At 43.7% G+C, this 22447-nt stretch overlaps 1 protein-coding gene across 2 annotated transcripts in view; it reads left to right on the plus strand.

The window, feature by feature from the left end:
* TLCD3A (TLC domain containing 3A) overlaps positions 1–22447 on the plus strand; it is a 265072-nt gene that overhangs the window by 50029 nt on the left and 192596 nt on the right. For both annotated transcript variants that reach the window (XM_044055425.1, XM_044055424.1), the window contains one exon: positions 21085–21304. In XM_044055425.1, coding sequence (XP_043911360.1) covers positions 21085–21304 — 220 coding nt within the window. The remainder of the gene's footprint in view (positions 1–21084; positions 21305–22447) is intronic.

The following is a 22447-nucleotide window of genomic DNA, read 5'->3' on the forward strand; positions in this document are numbered from 1 at the left end:
GTGAGGAACGTTGAGTGCTGTAGTAATTTGTAGCTTATTTAGTGCTTACAATAAGTTCTGAACAAGTGCTGAAACAAAAAACTGGCTAGTTCTAAGAAACAAAATTAAGCTAGAAGGCTTCCCTCCAACACAGAAAGGCTTGGGCCCTAGAAGCCTACACATAGTCCTGGACACAGTAAATCTATATCCAGGCTAGACTACCCACAGGAAAGGCATGAATGTAGATTATGAATATAGATTTCTTAGAAATGTGTATCCGATTGTTACAGTGATTTTGGTATCCCCAGCTTTCATAAAGGTCTGGAGGATCTGCCATTACGTCCTTTTGTGGACACTGGGAAATCAAAAACATGTCCATTAGCAAAATACATTGATTTTAAATTGAAATGTATTTTTGCGAATTCTACTTACCTATTACACAATTCATGGGCTTTTTAGGTAAAATTGAACCCCGTTTGGTTGGGGAGAATATAATGTTTGTAACTACTGATGTAAAGGATCTTTACTTGGTTATCCCACATAAGTTAAGACTTAATTGGCTTCATGATTATCTAGTTGAAAAGACTGATACAGAGTTGAATGAAGTAGAAGTATTGAGTTGCTTAATAGAGTTTGTATACTGGAAAATGACTTTGTTTATTTTGACAGCACCTACTACCATCAGTGCACAGGGGTTGCCATGGGCGCTGCCTGTGCAGTTGTATTTGTTAATGTGGTTATGGCATTTTGGGAAGAAAAATATATCTTTAATTCACCCTTTCAAAATCCTGTGATATTTATGTTTGTTTTTTTAGATGACATCTGTATTTTTTGGAAAGACAGTTATGATAAATTGTTGGAATTTATTGGATGTATTGTATTCCCAATGCCTAAGGTTTTCTTGAAAGTGTTAATTTGATACTATATCCTTTCTTGACATACAACTTAATGAGGATTTAACTAAGCAAGCTTTTGTATCTAACACCAACAGGAAGCCTACATATTCAAATACTCTTCTGCATTTTTCCATTTGCTATCCACCCTCCCAGAAAAGAACATTGGTGAAGGGCCAAGTCTAGTTAGCTAGAATGATCTTGTACCAAAATCTGTGTAGGTTAGAAATGAGGAAACTATGTGACATGTTCTCTATAAGCAGTTACCCATTCAATCTTATTACAATTTATGTAACAAAGTTACTTGCAAAAGAAGTTTGGGTATTTATGAACCCGTTCTAGGAAAAGAAAAATTACATAGTTTAAAAATGAATGAGAAGGGTGCTGATGATTATAAAAGGGTGATGGTTATGACTTACAACCAATATACTAGAGCTATTTTTGAGCTTTGAATAATAATCAGAATCATTTTTTGGTTGGAGGCACGCCCTTTAATTTTTAGGTGAAAAACTGCGGGTGATGTTTAAGAAAGATATGAGTTTTAAAAACTTATTGGAAATGAGTTCTTTCCCAGGAGCGTTTGGAATATTAGCAACAAAATAAAATGTGGTTACTATAAATGTGGTCAGGATAGTCATTGTAGATACAATCAGGAAGGACCATTGTCTCATATTTCGACCCTAGGTATTTGAGTGAGCAAAAAATATTCTAACTGCTCATCCAAAAGGGTAATTTATGTAGCATTGTGTCAAGAGTGCTCTGCATCTGCATCTTATATAGGGAAAATGGAGGGTACATTTAAAGAAAAAATATATGAGCATATTTATAGTATTCAGAAATGTGATGAAAAAATGCCTTTTTTAGATGCATTTAATTAATCCGGGGGGGGGGGGGTCATGAAAAAACAAATTAGAAGTGGAAGAATTACAATGGCAACTTGAAACCAACACAAAAAAATTATCCTGGCTTGAAAGACAACCTGTCTAGTTCATATATATTTTTAAGGTTTAAACATCATTATTTATAAATGTATATGTTTGATCAATTTTAAATGAATGTATGTTTGAATTTTATTACATATTTCCAGCCCTGGTATATTAATGAGTACAAACGGGTGTAAGGATATGAGGTAGTGCCATCTGTGCCAGGAAGAGTAGGGCAGTGCATGTGTAATGTATGCCATCATAGCTAGCTGGAGTTTTGTAAAGAATTTTGTGTCATTTGATTATCACACTGATTTGTACAGATGCCTGTGTTAAAATGTAATGTTATGTTGTCCTATCTCGCCTTCATTCTTTGCTGGTTGGGTTTATCCTATCACATCATGCTTAGCGAGATTACCCAGATCTCGTTTGCTGCTAAACTAGATCGGGTCCTTCCGACTAGGCTCCAGGTTAAGTGGAATCATTATTCTTTATTATACTACTGTTTTTGCTAAAAAATTTACTGTGTTGTTGGATTTTTGTTTGTTAGTGTGTTAGATAACTTCTTTGAAACCGTTGCGATATTTGAGCTGCTTGTTGTTGGCCGTAGTCCTTTCGTTAGGCCATTTGTCTCTCTATCTCATTTATAACTCCTTTAGCAAGAGAGTTTCCTTGTAAGTCTAAAGTATTTTGTTTCCTTTCCCCTTTTTAATGAAATGTAGTCTATTTTAGTAACAGGGCTCATTCTCAATCCGTTTAACTTAGAGGACTTCCCTTCCTTTCCGACCTGCTTTTCTGGTAAGGAGTCATTTAAGTTAGATACTTCTCCTCTGACTAGAGGAGATTGTCGTTTAAATTAGAGACTTTTCCTGTAATTTACTCCTACTTCCTTGTGGTCATTGTGGTTGTTGCTGTTCTTATTGTTGTTGTTGATATATATAAAAAAAAAAGGTTGTTGTTAGTTTACCTTTCTTCAGTACATTTTTTTGGTAGTGTGTGTTTATACTGTCAATAGCCATGTCTAAAGACAATAAGGAAATGAAGCCTTCAGGCTTCAAAAAATGTGATAGGTGTAGCCAGAAAATGTCCTTGACAGATGGGCACACCAGCTGTGTGTACTGTTTAGGTGCTGCCCATCTGCAAAGCTCATGCTCTTTTTGCCACGCTCCAGAGTTTTATTGGAGAGGGAAAATAAATTAATAGTCAGGGGATTATTAAAAGTTCTTTTTTCTGAGGCACTGGAAGGTAAACAGAGTTCCTCGAAACTTTCATAATCCCCTGGATCAGACAAGTCTTACAGAAGCGCTTCTTCATTGGCTCCAGCATCTGAACCATCGAAGAAGCAGGCAAAAATTCATCCACAGATCCGAAGACTTTTGAGCCTGAAAAAGCTATCTCTTCAGCTCCACTAGCTATTTTGGAGCCGGCAGAGAGTCATAGTCAGAGCCGGTCCCCAGTTCTGGAACCGGTCTCCTTGGTATTGCATTCTCCTATACTACAGTCCATCAGATCCTCGACCCCGTCCTCTCAGTCCTCCAAGAGTCTCTCAGATGACGATGTGGAGCAGGTGGTCAAGAGGCTGTTACAGACACTGTTGTTGTCCAAGATTCTCTCAAGCCCAGCCCAGAGGGATTCAAGCCCGACAACTGTTACTCCCCTTCTTCGATTCCTCCTTCGACCAATGTTGTGGCTTCAGAGCTGGAGTGCTTGGATTTGATTGCAGTGGAACTGTCAGGGCCGAGACCTGCTGCAGGTTCTTTGGTCCCAACTTCCGTTCCAACCTCCTCAATGCCATCGTGTATTGAGGGGTCTAGGGACCGAAGCTCCCCCATCAAGTCCAGGGAGGAGAGTCGGGTTGGACAGTTGTCTGATCCGAATCTACCTCTCGGGGCCTCTATGCAGGTCAGCTCGGTGCTTACATTGCCTCAGAGCCCACCTCTTTGGCTCAAGGGAGTCTTATGGCTCTTCGGAGCCGGAGGCTCCCTCAGAGCAGGGTCGTGGTGCTTTCGAGGTCATGAGGAGAGTGCTGACACCCCAGATGGCTCCACTGTCGGATCCAAACACTCTTCCCTCAAAAGTGCCGGAGTCTGCCTCTTTACCATCTCTCTCCCCCCGGTGTGGAGAGCCAAAGTCCCAGGATGCCCCATTGGCAAAACCATCTCTTCTGAAACCTCCCCCGAAATACCCCTCTGGAAAGGAATCTGTCACTTCAGACACGGACCTAGGTGATTCAGAAGAGTCCCCACGGTCACCCTCTGAGAATGTCTCCTTTGCGGACATCCTAGAAATCCTTAAGCAGAGAGGTGGCTGGAAGCCCATTAACCCTTCTGAGGATGAGTTTGTGTACCTGGAGGCTTTTGGGTCTTGCCCCTCCACCTCTTGGGTGACTCAGCATTTCGATCAACTTCTAAACGTAGTAAGTCGAAAGGCGTGGGGCTCTCCAGAATCTGTGGAACCTGTTCCGAGGAGGCTGAACAAACTTATTATAGCACCATCTGATAAAGAATTCCTCACAAAAGGTGTCCCATTAGATGCTATGGTGGTGGCGACAGCCACCAAAAAGGAATTGTGTGAGACTTCCTCATCTGTCCATCCGCCGAATAAAGAATGTCATACGATGGACAGGTATGGAAAGTGTATGTTTTCGTAGGCAGCCTTTACCCTTAGTTTGCTGAACTATTTGTCCCATTTTACTAGGCTTAAGAGGGATCTCCTGAAGGAGTTAGGTGATACCCTCCAAGGTTCTACAGCTGCAGGGGTTTCAGACAAGGTGATCTCTCAGCTTTCTACCTTAAATTCTCTGGTAAACTCCTCCATGCAGCTTATCTCTTATGCAGCCGATGGAGCGAGTAGGGCAGCGGGTACAGGAATCTCCCTAAGGAGACATTCCTGGATGCACTTATGTGAGTTTGCAGAGCCCTTCAAGTCTTCCTTTACCGATGCCCCATTTGATGGCTCGTCCTTGTTCGGGCTAAAAGTGAAAGCGACTCTGACCAGGTGCGAGCAAGAAGGAAAGACTCTTTCTGCCATGGGAGTCCATTTTCCCTCCCTAGCAGGTCTTACCCCAAAAGCCAGAAGGGGGGAAATGTGGTTCCCTAAGTCCCAGAGAGCCTTTCCGGATGCACGTGGTGATTCTTCCCTCAGAGGTAGAGGGGGAAACAGCAATGGAAGATGCCGACCTCGCGGCAGATTGGGTCCACAAAATCAGGGTGACAGGGATACATTCCTTGGTAGGCCCTTCCAGCGCTCCTGAAAGGAAGCCTGTCTGTCCACCTCTGGAGGCAGTTGAGGGTCGCTTGTCACTGTACTCAAACACCTGGCTAAACATAACAAACGACAAATGGGTACAAGTGATCATATCCAGAGGCTACTGTATACCCTATTCCTCTTCTCCTTTAGAAAAGAAGTCAGTCCCGGATGTTCCACCCAATCAGAGGAATCAGGCAACCCTAGAAGTTCAAAGGTTGCTAGAAAAAAAAGTCATCCAAAATGCCCCTGCAGATCAAATTGGATCCAGAACTTACTCAAGGTTCTTTTTAGTTCCAAAAAAGACAGGGGACTGGAGGCCCATTTTGGATCTCAGCAGACTAAACAAGTCCATAAAGAAATCGAAGTTCCGGATGGTGACACTGCAGTCACTACTCCCCTTTTTGGGGAAAGACAGCTGGATGTGCTCGATAGATCTCCAGGATGCGTATTACCATATAAAGATGGATAGGTGATCCCAGAGTCACTTACGCTTTCGGCTGGGAGCAAGTCATTACCAATTCCGAGCTCTGCCTTTTGGTCTCACTACAACCCCCAGAGTGTTCACCAAATGCATGGCAGTATTCACGGCTCACTTGAGGCGTCTAGGATTCCGGATGTTTCCGTACTTGAACGACTGGCTCCTAAGCATCACCACCGAGCATCTACTTACCAGAGCAAGAGCCACCACCATCCACCTTTGCTCTCAACTAGGCATCACAATACATTTTGAAAAGTCTGCCTTGTTGCCATCACAACATATTGTATTTATAGGAGCAGACTTAAACACAAGAAAAATGGTAGCCAAACTTCCTCCCAACAGAATACAAATCCTACGCCAACAAGTAGAAAACTTACTGACAAAGAAGAAAGTACAAACAAAGGTTGTTCTAAAGATCTTGGGTACCATGGTGGCAGCGATAACCTTGGTACCTCTCACACACTTACCCATGAGAGTTATCCAGTGGTTACTCTTCACCCAGTGATCCATGCAGGAGCTGCCCATGTCTCACAAGATTATCATAATGGAATCCTGCAAGAGGGACCTACACTGCTGGCTTCATTCTATTCAGGTGATTCTGGGAACAGCATTCATTCCTCCACAACCAATAGCTACAGTGACCATGGATGCTTTCCAGATGGGGGTGGGCATTATCTGGGGAAGACTGTCCAAGGAGTTTTCCAGGAATACGAGAACCACTTGCATATCATTGTCCTGGAGATGAGAGCGGTGCAGTTGGCATTGCAGGAATTTCACAGCTCCCTTCCACTAAGAACGATTGCAATCCAGACAGACAATATGTCAGTTGTGTGGTATATAAACAAACAAGGAGGAACCAGATCTTACCCCCTATGTCGGGAGGCTCAAAGAGTATGGCAATGGGCAATCTCTTCCCAACGCTTTCTAATAGCAACACATATCCCAGGGAAATCCAACGTGATAGCAGACAAACTCAGCAGAGCTATTCTAATACCTCACGAGTGGTCCCTGAAACAGGAAATTGCTAAACAGATTTTTCACAAGTGGGGCCAGCCTTGCTGCAGCCTTTTTTGCCACATCCATGAATGCCAACTGCAGCAGCTACTTTGCCCCGATCCCCCCTCTGGGGGAGTCACCAATGGATGCACTTGTACACAATTGGCCCCCTGGGTCTACTTTATGCCTTACCCCCATTTCCATTGATCCCCAAAGTCCTTCAGAAAGCCAACACGTTGAGAAGCAAGTTAATACTCATTGCCCCATACTGGTCTCATCAAATTTGGTTCCCCTTTCTGTGGCCCCATTTACAAGAGGATTCTGGACCCAGTTCCAGACCTCCTTACTCATCCATCAGGAACGCTCCATCTCTCGATGAAAACCCTCAAACTGACAACTTGGCTACTCCACTTCCACTCCTAGCCAGGCTTTCGAATATATCCCCCACTGTGAAACATATTCTGATCTCATCCCATAAGACAACGACTAGAAGGCTTTATGCTAGCAAATGGAAAAGGTTTTCCTCTTGGGCTCTTAACAATCACATTGAACCTTTCACGGCCCCTGTAACTTCTATTTTAGACTTTGTGGCAGAACTTTTCAGTGAAGATGCAGCAGCAGCTACCGTACGAGTTCAGTTGGCTGCTATATCAAACTACCATATTGGAGAAATGGGATTCAAATTTATGTCTCATAGACTGTCCAAGACCTTTTTGAGAGGTACCTTTTTGCTATGGCCCAAGTAAAAGAACCACCAGCTCCTTGGGACCTCATTTTGGTATTGTCCACTCTAATTCTGCCACCATATGAACTGGCTTCATTTTGTCATCTGAAGTTCTTAACGTGGAAAACAGTCTTTTTGGTGGGCATCACATCAGCTAGGCAGGTATCAAAACTCCAAACATTGTCTGTATGTCCTTCCACTTGGTTTTCCATAAAGACAGAGTTTCCCTGAGAACTAATCCATCATTCCTTCCCAAAGTTTGCTCCAAGACAAACTTGAATCAATCTATTGATCTACCTGCTTTCTTCCCAAACTATGGCAACAAGGCAGAGTATAAATTACACCAATTGGATGTACACAGGCAATAGCGTTTCAGCCTGGACAGGACGAAATAATTCAGAAAATCTGACCAACTGTTCATATCCTTTTCAGATAAAAAGAAGGGCACCCCAATATCAAAAGTCACTCTGTCAAAGTGGCTTACTGATGCCATTATTTATTCATATACTTCCCAAAACACACAACTGCCTAGAAAAATAAAAGGTTGTTCAACAAGAGCCATTGCAACCTCATCTGCTTTTCAGGCTAGGCTACCTATGGATTCAATTTGTGCTGCAGCGACGTGAGTAAAACGTCATATCTTTATCACTCATTACAAAGTAGACTTGGCCTCCCGGAACAGAGCTTCCTTTGGATCCACTGTTCTGAAGAGTTTGTTCCCTATAGCCACCCAAGAAAGAAATTTCTGGGGACACTGTCCCAACCAGCAAAGAATAAAGGCTAGATAGGACAAAATAACATAAAGAAGTTATGTACTCACCATAACGTTCCATGTTTGTTGTCCATCTCGACTTCATTCTTGCGTCCCACCCTCCTTCCCCCAATCTTCGCTCCTGGAGGATCAAGAGGTCTTTATTGGATTTGGAATTCATGTTCTCTGATTTCCTTCTTAGTCCTAGGGGTCACATGTTTATCTATGTACTATTATATGCGTATAACTGTTACTCTGTTCAGTATTTGCAAACAAGATCTGGGTAATCTCCCTAAGCATGATGAGATAGGGTATTGCCTCGACACAGTGGAAGCTGTCGAGCTTTAGTATAGGCCGAGTTTGAACCGATTCTCATTCCGAACCCAACCAGCAAAGAATGAAGGCGATATGGACAACAAACATGGAACGTTATGGTGAGCACATAACTTCTTATGTTAAGTTGTCAATCTCGCCTTCATTCTTGCTGGATGGGTTCGGAGCCGATCCTCGGCTCCGACACGGCACTTGCTAAGCTCGAGAGCTAATTTTACCAGCTCAAGGCAACCCTATATCCCATGATGCAAGGAGGAGACTACCCAGATCTCGTTTGCCGCTTCGCTAATGAGGTGCCTCTTTTACCAGCTCTAGGTAAGTTTTTCTTATAATAAGACTTTTAGTCTCATCCCTTTTATTTTTCATAACCTTAGTAGTTTTGTGAACTTTAACTTTTATTTTAACCCTATTCCCATTAGTGTTCCCTTTTTTTCGGGTTATTTATCCCCTTCCCTAGGTTAGGCCTTAGGCCTTTCCCTTTCCTAAAATTTTTTCCTGTCAGGGATTTTTGTGTCTGTTTGAGTGTTGTATCCCTGTTAAGTTTAGATTTTTGGATTGGGTGTTATTTGTGTGTGTGTGTGTTTGTGTTTTTTCCTGTCAACTTGTGTTCCCTCGACACAGCTATGTCAAAGGACACAAAGGTCTCAGGCTTCAAGAAGTGTGACTCGTGCTGTCAGAAGATGTCTCTGACAGACGGTCACACTTCTTGTGTTTACTGCCTGAGGCCTCTGCACCTGCAGGACTCTTGTGCTTTCTGTCATGCCTTCAGCCCAAGAGTCCTGCAGGAGCGCAGAAATAAGTTAATATTGAGGGGCTTATTAAAGCCTGAGAGCTCCCCGACTAAGTCGGCTCCGGGGAAGCCCTCGAAACTTGTTAAGCCTTCGGCTGCAAGTCCCAAGCCGTCGGCTACTGGTTCAACTTCTTTAGTGTTGAGATCGGCTCCGGCCGGAGCCGATCCTTCCATGCTAGAAATCACAGTATCGGCTGCATCCGGCGCCGATACTGCCAGATCTGGACACTCAGTGTCAGCTCCGGCTGGAGCCAACGTATCCTCGGCTCCTTCGGCTCCACCTATCTCTAAAAAGAGATCTCGATCCCCCTCATTGGAATTGATACGTTCGGCTCCGAGATCACCCTTGCTCTCGGAGCGGAGCCATCGGAGCAGTTCTTCTCGGTCGTCCAGGCTGTCTGATCACGATCTCGAGAGAGTGGTGAGTAGACTATTAAAGTCTCAGGCATTGGCCCAAATGCTCCATAGCCCGTCTCAACAGACAGTAGCTATTTCACATCCACCTAACATTCCTCCTTCGACTCTCTTACAGAGCTCGGAGCCGGAGCTCCTCGGAGCCGTGACTGTTGTAGCTTCGGAGCCGATACCACCCCTTTCGGCTCCGTCGTCCTCTGCTCCGATTTCCTCCTTGAGGCCTTCATTGGAGGGATCCGGGCGTCTGGTCTCTCTCGTCGGCTCCGAGGGGGCGAGTGGCATCGGACCCTTGTCCGACCCGTTCTCCCTCTCGGGCTTGGCGGTGAGCTCAGCCCCGACATCTGCCTTGGAGCCTTCCCTCTCGGTGAGGCCTGGAGTTCCTATCTCTTCGGAGTGGGAAACGTCTGGTCTCTCTGATGGGGGAGCCTTCGAGGTGATGAGGAGTGTACTAGCCCCTGGGCGTAGTCAACGGTCAGTTCCATCAGCTCCTCCCACTACAGTGCCTGCTGACGTCTCTTCCCACTCTCTTGCTCCCGGACTCAGAGATCCAACGCCTCAGGTTTCCCCATTGGGAATATCCTCCTCTTCCGAGGATTCTCCTGATCCGTCAGGTGAACCTCCGCGTAAGAGGACATGTAAGAGGAAACATCTAGACTCCCCCGAGTCTATTACATCTGATACTGACTTGGATGAGTCGGTGGGATCCCCAAGGTCCTTCTCTGAGGATGTCTCTTTCTCAGACATCCTTGAACTCCTTAAGCAGAGGGGAACTGGCCCTCCCTTAATCCTTCCGAGGACGAGTCAGTATACCTGGAGGCGTTCGGATCTCGACCCTCCACCTCCTGGGTGTCTCTGCCTTTCGACCCTCTTATGGATGTAGTGGCTCAGAAGGCGTGGATGGCCCCGGATTCAGTGGAACCTATTCCTAGGAGGCCTTCTAAATTTATTACGGCCCCACCAGATAGGCAGTATTTGACAGAAGGTGTCCCGGTTGATGCCATGGTGGTGGCTGCAGCCACCAAGAAGGAACTAGCTGATCCTTCAGTACCTGTCCATCCTCCTAACAAGGATTCTAGGACTATGGACAGGTACGGCAAGCGGATTTTTTCTTCAGCGACCTTTGCCATGCGATCGCTGAACTACTTGTGTCACTTCACCCACCTTCAAAGAGATGTTCTTAAAGAGTTGGGAGAAGTTTTACAGGATCCGTCAGCTGCTGGGTCTCAGGATAAGATTAGCTCACAGCTAGGAATCCTTAACTCCATCGTTAACTCCTCCATGCGGCTCATTTCTTATGCAGCCGATGGAGCGAGTAGGGCCGCAGGCACAGGAGTGGCTTTAAGGCGTTAGTCCTGGATGCGGCTTTGTAATTTTGCAGACCCCTTCAAGGTGTTCTTCACAAACTCCCCTTTTGATGGTTCGACCTTGTTCGGACCCCAAGTGAAAGACACTTTGACTAGAGGCGAAAAAGATGGGAAGACTCTTTCTGCCGTAGGAGTCCGTTTCTCCACCCCTTCAAGACCTTACCCAAAAGGTCAGAAGGGAGGGAAAATGTGGTTCCGCAAATCTCAAGGAGTCACGCCTGACTCACGAGATCAGTTTACCCCCAGAGGCAGAGAGGGTAACAACAACAGACGCCACCCTAGAGGCAGAGGGGGTCCGCAGAATCAGGGTATCAGAGAGCCTCTTTCTGACAAACCCTTCCAGCATCCCTGAGATGTTGCCCGATTGTCCACCTTCGGAGGCAGTCGGGGGAAGATTATCGCTGTACCCAATAGCCTGGCTTTCCCTTTCTCAAGACAAATGGGTACAGTCGATTATATCCGAGGGTTACAAAATTCCCTTTATTCAAACCCCAATTCAACAAAAGGGAACCCTTCCAGACGTTCCACCCGGTCTAAGGGAACTAGCAGTACCAGAGATATCAAGACTGCTAGCAAAAAGAGCCATCCAGCCAGTCCCAGCAGACCAAATAGGATCCAGAATCTACTCAAGGTTCTTTTTAGTTCCAAAAAAGACAGGGGACTGGAGACCAATATTAGATCTGAGCAAACTAAACAAGTTTGTAAAGAAAACAAGATTCCGGATGGTCACGCTTCAGTCCATTCTACTCTTTCTGGGCAAGGACAATTGGATGTGCTCGGTAGATCTTCAGGATGCGTACTATCACATAAAAATTCACAGGCGCTCCAGAAGATTTCTCCGCTTTCGGCTAGGGACCAGTCACTTCCAATTCAGGGTCCTGCCCTTTGGACTCACTACAGCCCCCAGAGTGTTCACCAAATGTATGGCAGCGGTTACGGCTCACCTGAGACGTCAAGGATTCCAGGTGTTTCCATATCTAGACGACTGGCTCCTCACTGCCACCACCAGGCATCAACTTCTCCAGGCCAGAGATTACACCATTCACATTTGCAGAGGGCTAGGGATTTCTATAAATTTTGAAAAATCTGCCTTGTCGCCTTGTCAATCTATTACTTTTATAGGTGCAAAATTGGACACCGTACAACTTTCAGCAAAGTTAACAGACCAAAGGATCTTGGACATTCAAAGTCACGTCCAGGTGATTCTTCTCAGCTACAAAATTCAGGCCAGATTTGCTCTGAAAGTATTGGGTCTTATGGCGGCCGCCATAACACTTCTTCCCTTCGCCCGTTTTTACATGCGTCTTCTACAATGGATGCTATTCGCCCAATGGTCCTTTCAACAACTACCCATGCGTCACAGGATCATAATCACTCCAACTTGCAAAAGGCGTGGATGTCGTCCATCAGGGCAGACCCTTTGTTCCTCCTGCCCCGGTCAACACGGTTACATCGGACGCCTCCCTGATTGGGTGGGGGGGGGGCATTATCAGGGCAGGATGGTCCATGGCACTTGGCAACCTTACGAATACCATCCGCACATAAATGTCCTAGAGATGAGAGCAGTGCTTTTAACGTTGCAAGCCCTCAACGACTCTCTTCCCCTGGGAACTATTGCAGTCCAAACGGACAATATGTCCGTAGTGTGGTATATCAACAAACAGGGCGGAACCAAGTCCTATCCACTGTGTCGAGAGGCTCTCAGACTTTGGCAATGGGCAATCTCTTCTCAGCGGTTTATGATAGCAACGTATATCCCCGGGAAATCCAACATCATAGCGGACAGGTTGAGCAGAGCTATTCTCATGCCTCACGAGTGGTCTCTCAAACAATCAGTGACGGAAGAGATTTTTCAGGAGTGGGGCCTTCCTTGCTGCGACCTTTTTGCTACACCTCAAAACAGCAAATGCCCAGACATCTTCTCTCTCTTCCCCCTTCCAGGCCATCCCCCCAGAGACGCTCTTACCCAAGATTGGCCCCAGGTACTTCTTTATGCCTTTCCCCCCTTTCCGCTGATACCTCAAGTAATTCAGAAAGCAACCTCCTTGAGAGCCAAGTTGATTCTCATTGCCCCTTATTGGCCTCGACAGATATGGTTTCCGTTCCTACATCGTTATCTCTTGGTACAGCCATGGCATCTGGACCCGGTTCCAGATCTTCTGACCCACCAGTCGGGGCAGCTGCACCAATCCATACCTTCTCGCAACCTCACTGCTTGTTTGCTCCACTTCCATCCTTAGCCAGGCTTCCTATGATTTCTAATCCCGTCCGGGATATCATAGTAGCTTCCCTAAAATCTTCTACCAGAAGGATTTACACTAGTAAATGGCAACGTTTCTCCTTTTGGGCAAAAGCTAGGAACATAGACCCCTATACTGCTCCGATTCATTCGGTCTTGGACTTCCTAGCTGAGATTTTTCATTCAGGATCCTCTTCCTCCACAGTAAAAGTTCAGCTGGCAGCCATTTCGAATTTTCATATAGGCCTTTTGGACCACAACATTATGTCACATAAACTTTGCAAGGCATTCCTTCGAGGTATCTTTTTACTTAAACCTCCGATTAGAGACCCCCCACCACAGTGGGATCTAAATTTAATTTTAACATCCTTGATTCTCCCCCCTTTCGAACCCGCGTCTGCCTGTTAATTGAAATTTCTTTCTTGGAAGACACTCTTTCTAATCGCCATTACTTCTGCCAGGAGAGTATCTGAACTTCATGCTCTCTGCATTCGTCCTCCCTACTTAATTTTCCACAAAGACAGGGTATCTCTAAGGACTAATCCGTCTTTCTTACCCAAAGTGGCATCGCAGACGAACCTAAATCAATCCATTGATCTTCCAGTGTTTTTCCCAAATTATTCTGATAGAGCGGAACAAAAATTACATTGTCTTGATGTTCACCGCCAGCTCAGATATTATCTAGACAAAACTAAACATTTTAGGAAATCTGATCAACTGTTTCTATCCTGTGCAGAGAACAGGAAAGGCCTTCCAGTTTCCTAGGTGACTTTATCTAGATGGCTGTCTTCTGTGATTACTTACATTTATCAGCTCAGAGGCAAAGAGTTGATTTCTAGGCCAAAAGCCCATTCTACCAGAGCTCTAGCTACATCTACAGCTTTTCAGGCTAGACTTCCAATAGACACTGTTTGTGCAGCAGCCACATGGGCCTCTCCTCATACCTTTGTTTCACATTACAAATTATACTTGGCCTCCAGAGACAGAGCGAATTTTGGTTCCACTGTTCTCAAGAGTCTGTTCCATTGAGCCACCCAGGATAGAGGTGCTAGGGACGCGGTCCCATCCAGCAAGAATGAAGGCGAGATTGACAACTTAACATTAAGAAGTTATGTACCTACCATAACGTTCCATGTTAGTTGTCTTCTCTCTCCTTCTTTCTTGCGTCCCGCCCTCCATCCCCCTAGCCTGGTCAGACCGAGAAGATTATGCCTCTTCTATTAAGAGGCTTTATCCCTTTTTCTAGCTAATCAGCTTCTAGTGTCACTGGATTAGGTTGATCCTTTTTAGAGGATTATGATGATTATGATTGTCATTTTTAGTATTGTTACTTTTCTTCCTCCTTTACAGTTGGAAGAATATATTCCTAATTTCCTTAGCTACCAAACGAGATCTGGGTAGTCTCCGCCTTGCATCATGGGATATAGGGTTGCCTCGAGCTGGTAAAATTAGCTCTCGAGCTTAGCAAGTGCCGAGTCGAGGACGAGGATCGGTTCCGAACCCATCCAGCAAGAAAGAAGGCGAGAGAAGACAACTAACATGGAACGTTACGGTAGGTACATAACTTCTTATTTTGTAAAGTTGCTTGTGTTAAAAATGTATCAACAGTGGGTCCTGCTGGACAGAAAAAATATATACATGTATGTCAGACAGTGTTATTATAATTGATTAAAAGTATATATTTTAACATTGAATTCTGGAAGGGAAGAGGTTAGTCTCAGTCCAACTAATTTTGAGAAATGAGTTGAAAATTAAATGGCTTGGTTTAGGCCATAAAGATTTTATCTTACAGGTCTGATTACAGCCAGATACAAAAATTTCTGGGAAAACCAGGAATAGGAGTCTTACTGTATTGTCTTTAGGGGTGAACTAATGCTACCCTAGAAGGGTGGAAGTTCTTAAAGGTGTTTTATCGCTTTCAGATGCTGAAACAGATCATAGCAAAGCTCTGGGTGTGTATTGTTCCAGAGTCAGGTGACCAGATGTGATGTCATTCTATAACCAGAACTGAAATTATCTTTTTTTAGATATTAATGAGAGATATTCCAGATCTCTCACAGCAACACTTTCTTTTTTTGAACCTGACAGTAAAGATCTCTCACAGATACCTCACACAATCTTACACGTGTGTGTGAGCTACTTGTAACAGGGACACAGAGCCCTAAAGTGGTCAGTGTGGAGTCTTGTTTGGGGCATGGAGAAAGGCATAGAGTCCACCCCCAGGTCTGGAGTGTGCTCTCTATGTGCTTTTAAGGAACAGTTGTGCTTGGTGCAGAGAGCTACATTAAAAAATACTGTGTGATTCCATTTTTAGTCCTAGTGGCCGTTCCTCACCAGTATCAGTGGTGAGGATTGAAGCTCCTTGATTAGTGACCTGGAGTAGGGACAGTTACAGTGAGTGGTGGTGTTTGTTAGTTTTTTTTTTTTTTTGATTTTTATATAATGAGGCTTTTCAGTATAAGAATTTTAACAAGATGAGAGTCTGGTTTCCTAGTGGTAACACGAGGTCACATGACTGTGTGGAATACTTTAAATACTGCGTCTTTTTATAAATGTATCCGTTCTGTAGAAGTCCTTTTTACTAATAGGATGAAAGTGCTTTCCTTTTACAATTAAAACTTTTGGTAATGACTTTGCCTGTAGCAAAACTGAACTGAGTTTATAATGCTTAAGCCACCAAATTTTTCTTTTTGTTCTAAATTCCAAGTTTTATTTTAAGTGGAATGTATGATGTGAAGTTGTTCAATCTTGACGTTCATTCTTACACATGGGTTCGGAGCCGATCCATCAGCTCTGAGTCGGCCACTTTTCACAAGCTCAAGATCTTAGAGTAGCTCGAGGCCAAGTCCCTATCCCATGATGCTCTCTGTCTCACCTCAGATCTGGTTTGCCGCTGCAACAGATAGGAGGTCGATAGAGAGCTCGGGCCAGTATTCTTGTTTTTATTATCTTTATAGTAAAGATTTTGCCTTTTTTTCTCTAGCTAGAGTGTGTTGTTGGGCTAGTTAGCCTTAGTTTTAGTTCAGGTTTTATCCGTGCCTTTCTTGCTGACAAAATTTTCATCCTTTTAAGAGCGGCTGCTCTTAGGCCCTTTGGCTGTGCTTTAGTTGTTATTGTACTGCGTGTTTCCCTATCATTGGTTTTTCATATTTGATACCTTAAAAGTTAGCTAATTATAGTTAGTGTTAGAGGTATTAGAGGTTTATCTATATAGATTGCGAGTTCTTTAGATACTATAGAGTTTGCTGTGTGTGTGCTGTGTTTATAGCTGTTACCCTTAGTATGGTTTAAATAATTTTTATGGATTGCCTTTGATTGATGCATAGTTTTGTTAATATGGCTGATCAGAGGGAAAAACAAAAGTCAGGCTTTAAAAAATGTCCTAAGTGCAGGCAGAAAATGTTGATTACTGACTTGCATGTTAATTGTGTTTATTGTTTGGGGCCAGTTCATCTCCAGGAGGATTGCTCCATTTGCCACTCCTTTAGCAGCAGGGTGTTACTGGAGTGCAGGAGAAAACTGGTGGACAGAGGTTTGCTGAAACCAGAATTTCAGGAGTCTTTGGACAAGGCTGACCAGGCTTCCAAGTCGTCGAAGGGGTCAAAGTCCTCTAAAGCTTTGCCGGAGCCCAAGTCATCAGCTTTGAGTATTGCTGTTAAGGTGCGGTCGCTGGCTTTGCTGTCTTCGGAGCCGTGCACCGAGCCAGTGTTTTGGAGCCGGTCCCCGGTATTGGAGCTGGTCTCCGAAACCTTGAGGTCACCCATTCTGCAATAGGTGGCTTCTTTGGTACCTGTGACTCATTCTTCGAGAACCCTCTCCAATGTGGATGTGGACCGAGTGGTGCAGAGGCTTCTTGAGAACCCGGCACTGGCCAAATTATCATCGGCTTCAACCCAACCGGTTTCGGAGCCGAAGGCCATTGTACCTACTGTGACTACTCCTCCTCCAAGCTGAGCAGGGCCTATGGAGCTGGGGGAGGGGGATCTGATGATTGTGGATCATTTGGAGTTGAGGCCTGTACCAGTGCTATTGGCTCCTTCAACCCGGACTACTTCGGTGATGTTCGAGGAGTCTGGGAGCAGGCACTCTCTAGTCGGCTCCGGGGGGGAGTCGAACCGATGCGTCGCTTCCGACACTTCCTCTCGGAGCTTCAGCGTGGATGAGCTTGGCTCCTTCCTCTGGGTCGGAGCCCACTGTTTCGGTGCTGGGGAGGCTGCCGTCTTCTTCAGAACCGGCGGCTTCTTTGGGTTGGAGCATTGGATCCTTCGATGCTATGAGGAGGGTTATGTCTTCCAAGACTCGCACGTCATCAGGGCCCTTCTCCTCCTCCCCTAAAGTGCCGCTTTCTGCCTCTACATCGCAGGTCCCTGTAAAGCATCGAGACCCAGAGCGTCAGGTAACCCCATTGGGTGACACATGTTCTACTGAGACCTCACCAGAAGCCCCCACTGATGAGGTTCCCAGGAAGAAACTTTGCAAGAGGAGGCATTTGGACTCCCGCAGGAGTTTCTTACATCAGACACCGATTTAGAGGAGTTAGAAGGGTCCCCACGGTCCCCCTCGGAGGATATCGCCTTTGCTAATATCCTTGAAGTCCTTAAGCAGGGGGGTGACTGGCAGTCCATTAGCCATACTGAGGATGTCAGTGCTCCTGAAGGCCTTTGGGTCTCAACCTTTCACCTCCTGGGTGACTCCGCCCTTCGAACTAATGAAATTGGTTGCTCGAAGGGCATGGGAGTCTCCGGATACTATGGAACCTGTCCCTCGGAGGTCCAAAAAATTTATTATGTCCCACCAAGATAAAATGTTCCTCACCAAGGGAGTGCCGGTTGATGCCATGGTAGTGGTGGCAACCACCAAGAAAGAGATGTCTGAAAACTCTTCTACTGTCCATCCTCCTAATAGAGATTCCAGGACTATGGACAAGTATGGGAAACGCATCTTTAGTTCTGCAGCTTTTGCTATGCGATCGCTCAGCTGCTTCACTCATTTTACCCATCTTCAAAGAGATCTCCTAAAAGAGCTTGCAGATACTCTGCAGGGTAGTACAGATGGAGGTGTCTCTGAGAATGTGACAGCCCTGCTTAATACCCTTAATTCCATAGTTAACTCGTCCATGCGTCTCATTTCTTATGCAGCCAATGGTTCGAGTCAGGCAGCGGGTTCAGCAATAGCTCTTTGGAGACATTCCTGGATGTGCTTATGCTCCTTTGCAGAAGCCTTCAAGTCTTCTTTCTTTAATACCCCATTTGATGGCTCGTCCTTTTTCAGGCCCAAAGTCAAGGAGACCCTCACTAAGTGTGAGCAAGATGGAAAGACTCTATCTTCCGTAGGAGTCTGTTTTTCCACCCCTACTAGACCATACCCCAGAGGGCAAAAAGGTGGAAAAATGTGGTTCTGGAAGTCCCAAGGAGCTTTCCAGAACACACTGAGGTGAGACATAGAGCATCATGGGATATGGACTTGGCTTCGATCTACTCTAAGATCTTGAGCTTGTGAAAAGCGGCCGACTCCATCGGCTCCGAACCCATGTGCAAGAATGAAGGTGAGATGAACAACTCACATGGAACATTATGGTAAGTACATAACTTCTTTTTTTTGCATAAATGCATATGTAGACTGCATAGGAAGCAGGACAAACAGATACAGAGGCAGTGAGTGTAGACTCACACTACTATGTCCATCTTTATTTAATCTTATAAGAGCAGTATGCTGTATGCAGGGAAGAAGCTGCACTGTATAGCTGCAGATGAGGTCAGAAATGTTGGCTTCATGCCATCATAATATTACAGCATACAGCATTATGGTCAGACAGTCGTGGAATCATACATCCAGTGCCATTTCAGTGTATCCAACTTAACAAAATGATACTGTATGTAATGTGTAAGGCAAAAATTAAAATGTTTCCCTGTGAAAGTTTTACCTTCCACACTCGCTATGCATGTGTACATTCCCTGCAACCCTGGGTGAGCTGTTGTCGCTCCTGATCACTCCTTAAAGAAAAGAGCAATTCCTCTGATGTGGCAACTTTCGCATTTGGGTTGATGGGCTTGACAAATGTTACGGGGTCCAGATCTCATCTTTCAACTAGATACTTCATGTATCTGACCCAAGAACTACTCCACGTTTTTATGACACGAGTTGAAGTTAGCATAGCACAGTGGAACGCTTCATAACATTCTGCTATGATATGACATTCCTGCTGGCAAAATAAGGTGTACATTTTCTTATACATTACATTATTGTACTTGCAATAGTGGGATACATTTCTTTTATGAATTCTGGGCACTGTGTAGCACAATAGGGATTCAAGGACTTATTACCTTGTGCCACAAAGTAAAGACTGATTATTCTCTATCTCTTTCTTTCTTTCTCTGCCTTTCTGTCTTGATTGCAGTAGTACTTGGAAATGGGGTAGACTGTCCTTTGAAGCTTCTCTAGCTAGAAGCTAATGCAGACTTAGACAGTTTTAAATTACATCTAATAAATAGTTCAGATTTTTTTTAAAAACGTCTATCTTTTTAAACACAGATTTGCAAAATTGTGATTCTGGATTATCAAACTCTTACTAATTTCAGAGGACCATGTTGACAACAAAAGTCATGTATCTTAACTAGTGAGCTGTTGAAATAAAATTCCATTTCCAGCCAAGTAAACTTGATTCTAGACAAAAAGGCCTATAATTTATCTAGTCTAATATCTATTTAAAAACTTACCTGGAAAGACAGACTGTCATTTTTCAAGGGTTAATAAATAGGACAGGTTATATACTGTGTTTTATTAATTGTGTAGAGCTATGGTTGAACTCGCACAATAGTTAGTTGTAGTAATTTAAACATTATAAACAAGGTAATTAAGCAATAACCCACAACTGGGTGTGGGCAGTGCTGGATTTACCCATGTTTGGTGTGGTTTGATCAAGAGGGCAATGCCCAAGTTATCAAACAAAGACAACCATGGGTAAATCCAGCATTACCCACATCCAGGAGTGGGTTATTGCTATTATAACGCAGTGATATTATTTAAGAAAGAAATTGCTTATCTTTCTTATGTAATATCTTTGTATAATGGTGTTGTAGTGTTCCTCTGTGTTGTTTCTGTGTTCTTACTAGTTTTCTTATGTACTGCACATGTGTATGGGGCTTAACATTCCTACTTTTGCACATTACATCAGTGCTTTGCAACAGAAGCAATCTCCGTTGCTTTTTTTTTTTTTTTTTTGCAAGACTGATTTAAAAAGTAATTACCGAAAAACATTTTTTACTAAGAAGACTTTTACTACATTCTTTAAATGTTAGTCTTTTTTTTTTTCCTCTAAATGTTAATCTTGTACCAAAGACTGTTTTTCAGCATAGCAAAGCATAGCATTTATGTTATCGCACATAAAAAACAACCAAGAAATATTTCCATCTTAATGGTTTGTGGTATTATTGAGACGTATGAGGCAAAAATGTAGACATTCTCCAAAAATCTGGATCGAGACAGGACAGAAATACACGGAAAATCAGGTGTGTTTCTCTTTTTTTTCTTTTTTTAGTTTTGCAAAATGTACCTGATTTTTCTTGTATTTAATCTGCCCTCTATAGTGTATATTAATGGAAAAGTCCAGCTGCAGAACAGTTCTTCAGCATCCAGACTTTTTTTCTATTGGTATACTCTGTTTACAATGGGCATGATGCGTAGGGCTGACTAATCAGCGTACATGTTTTTTAATACTAATAGAAGTCATTGTATAATAACTGTTAATAGCTTAGGTGAGGTATGGTATATATGTATATAAATAGTTAACAAAGAACAACTAACAAGGACACACTGCATTCCAGGTAATTAGATGGGATGTTGACATATGTTTGTGGGAAAACAGTTAGTTTAATCATTTTCTAAAAAAAAGACCTGCAAATGTCTCAGTAAGATAAGTAGCCCATCAAGAGGTTTCTTTTCTGTTTTCCAGACACTGGCTTGTTCCGGCATACCTGTTCCTTGCAATCCCTTATATGGTGTATGATATCTGTGTCATGTACTACTACCACTGCTGCAAAGAGTGCCAAGAACAAGGCACTCCAAAGCTGAAGAGACACACTTTCAGCATGATATGGAGCTTCTTTAAGAGCGAGCGTTTGATGGTGCTGCATCATCTCATTGTTGCAATTATTTTCTTTCCTACTGCACTGGTAAGGCTAATTCTTGTGACTAGAGTTGTTATAAGGTGTAATGTCTAACACTGTCATCAACAACAGAGTTTAGTAATGCAGACTTTTGACAAAAACACAGAGCAGAAATAACAGTCACCACTTACTTGTCTGTTACAGTAAATTTCACAATCCAGTTTTTTTTTTTTAATATTATCTTTTTAAATTGTTTAAACCCAGTATTCTGACTTAACAAATATTTTTTTCATTTACAGCCATAGTAAAAAAGTTGCAGCTTAATACAAGGGTTGTAAAATGTTGTATTACCTTTTTGTAATACACAAGCATTTTAAGTTGTGCTACAAGGTGTTATTTCCCCTACATGCTCAGAAAGTAAGCACAATTAAACATGTTTTCTGCTCTGAGAGGAAAACAAGAGTAAAACAGAAAACAAGAGTAAAACAAGGGGTTATTAATTGGGAAGACATTTGCTTTAATCCATATATTTATTTCACCATTATGCCCCAAACATTAGTAACCAGTATGTCATTCTATCTGTGCCTCATTGGAACCACTGCCTTTGTCCACTGATGTGAAGTGACTAACTTAAATGGCACCATTCAGGAGTGACTGGAATAAGTAGCCATGAATTGCTGCTCAAAACAGTTGCAGGGGTATTTAGCCTACCTTGAAGAGCAGTGCTACAGAAGGGGTTTCAGGTCACTTACATCCCTGCTTGCAGAAAGCACATGTGCTGTCCTCCTGATGCATTGCATTTTACGTTCTCTCTAGGCTACTGTATCCTAGGTCTCTACATGGGATTATTCCTGCAGCAACAACCCACACCATCCCTTGAGGATGAGAGAACAAAAAACGCCTGATTCCATCCTCTTAGCGCTCTTATGGTCCAGTGCTCGTTAATGGAAGACCAGTCGTAGAATAATAAGGATCTGTCCTCTAACACAAGCAGGATGTTATGAGTTTGGAAGGTAGACAGAAAAGGCAAGAAAGTCTAGTTCAGCACTAAGTCTTGTTTCGTGATAGGAAGTAGCTAACTGTGCTGTGATCTGGCCATTTGGCTGACACAAGGAAAAAAGTTCAAATTTACTGGCTATTTTTAGCTTATGTTTTATCTGTTTAACTTATTACAACCTAGTGCGCCTCCAAGCATTTTTTCAATTACCT

Source organism: Protopterus annectens, chromosome 13.part0 (genome assembly GCF_019279795.1).
Source record: "Protopterus annectens isolate FY-2018-M chromosome 13.part0, PAN1.0, whole genome shotgun sequence".
Classification (NCBI taxonomy): Eukaryota; Metazoa; Chordata; order Ceratodontiformes; family Protopteridae; genus Protopterus; species Protopterus annectens.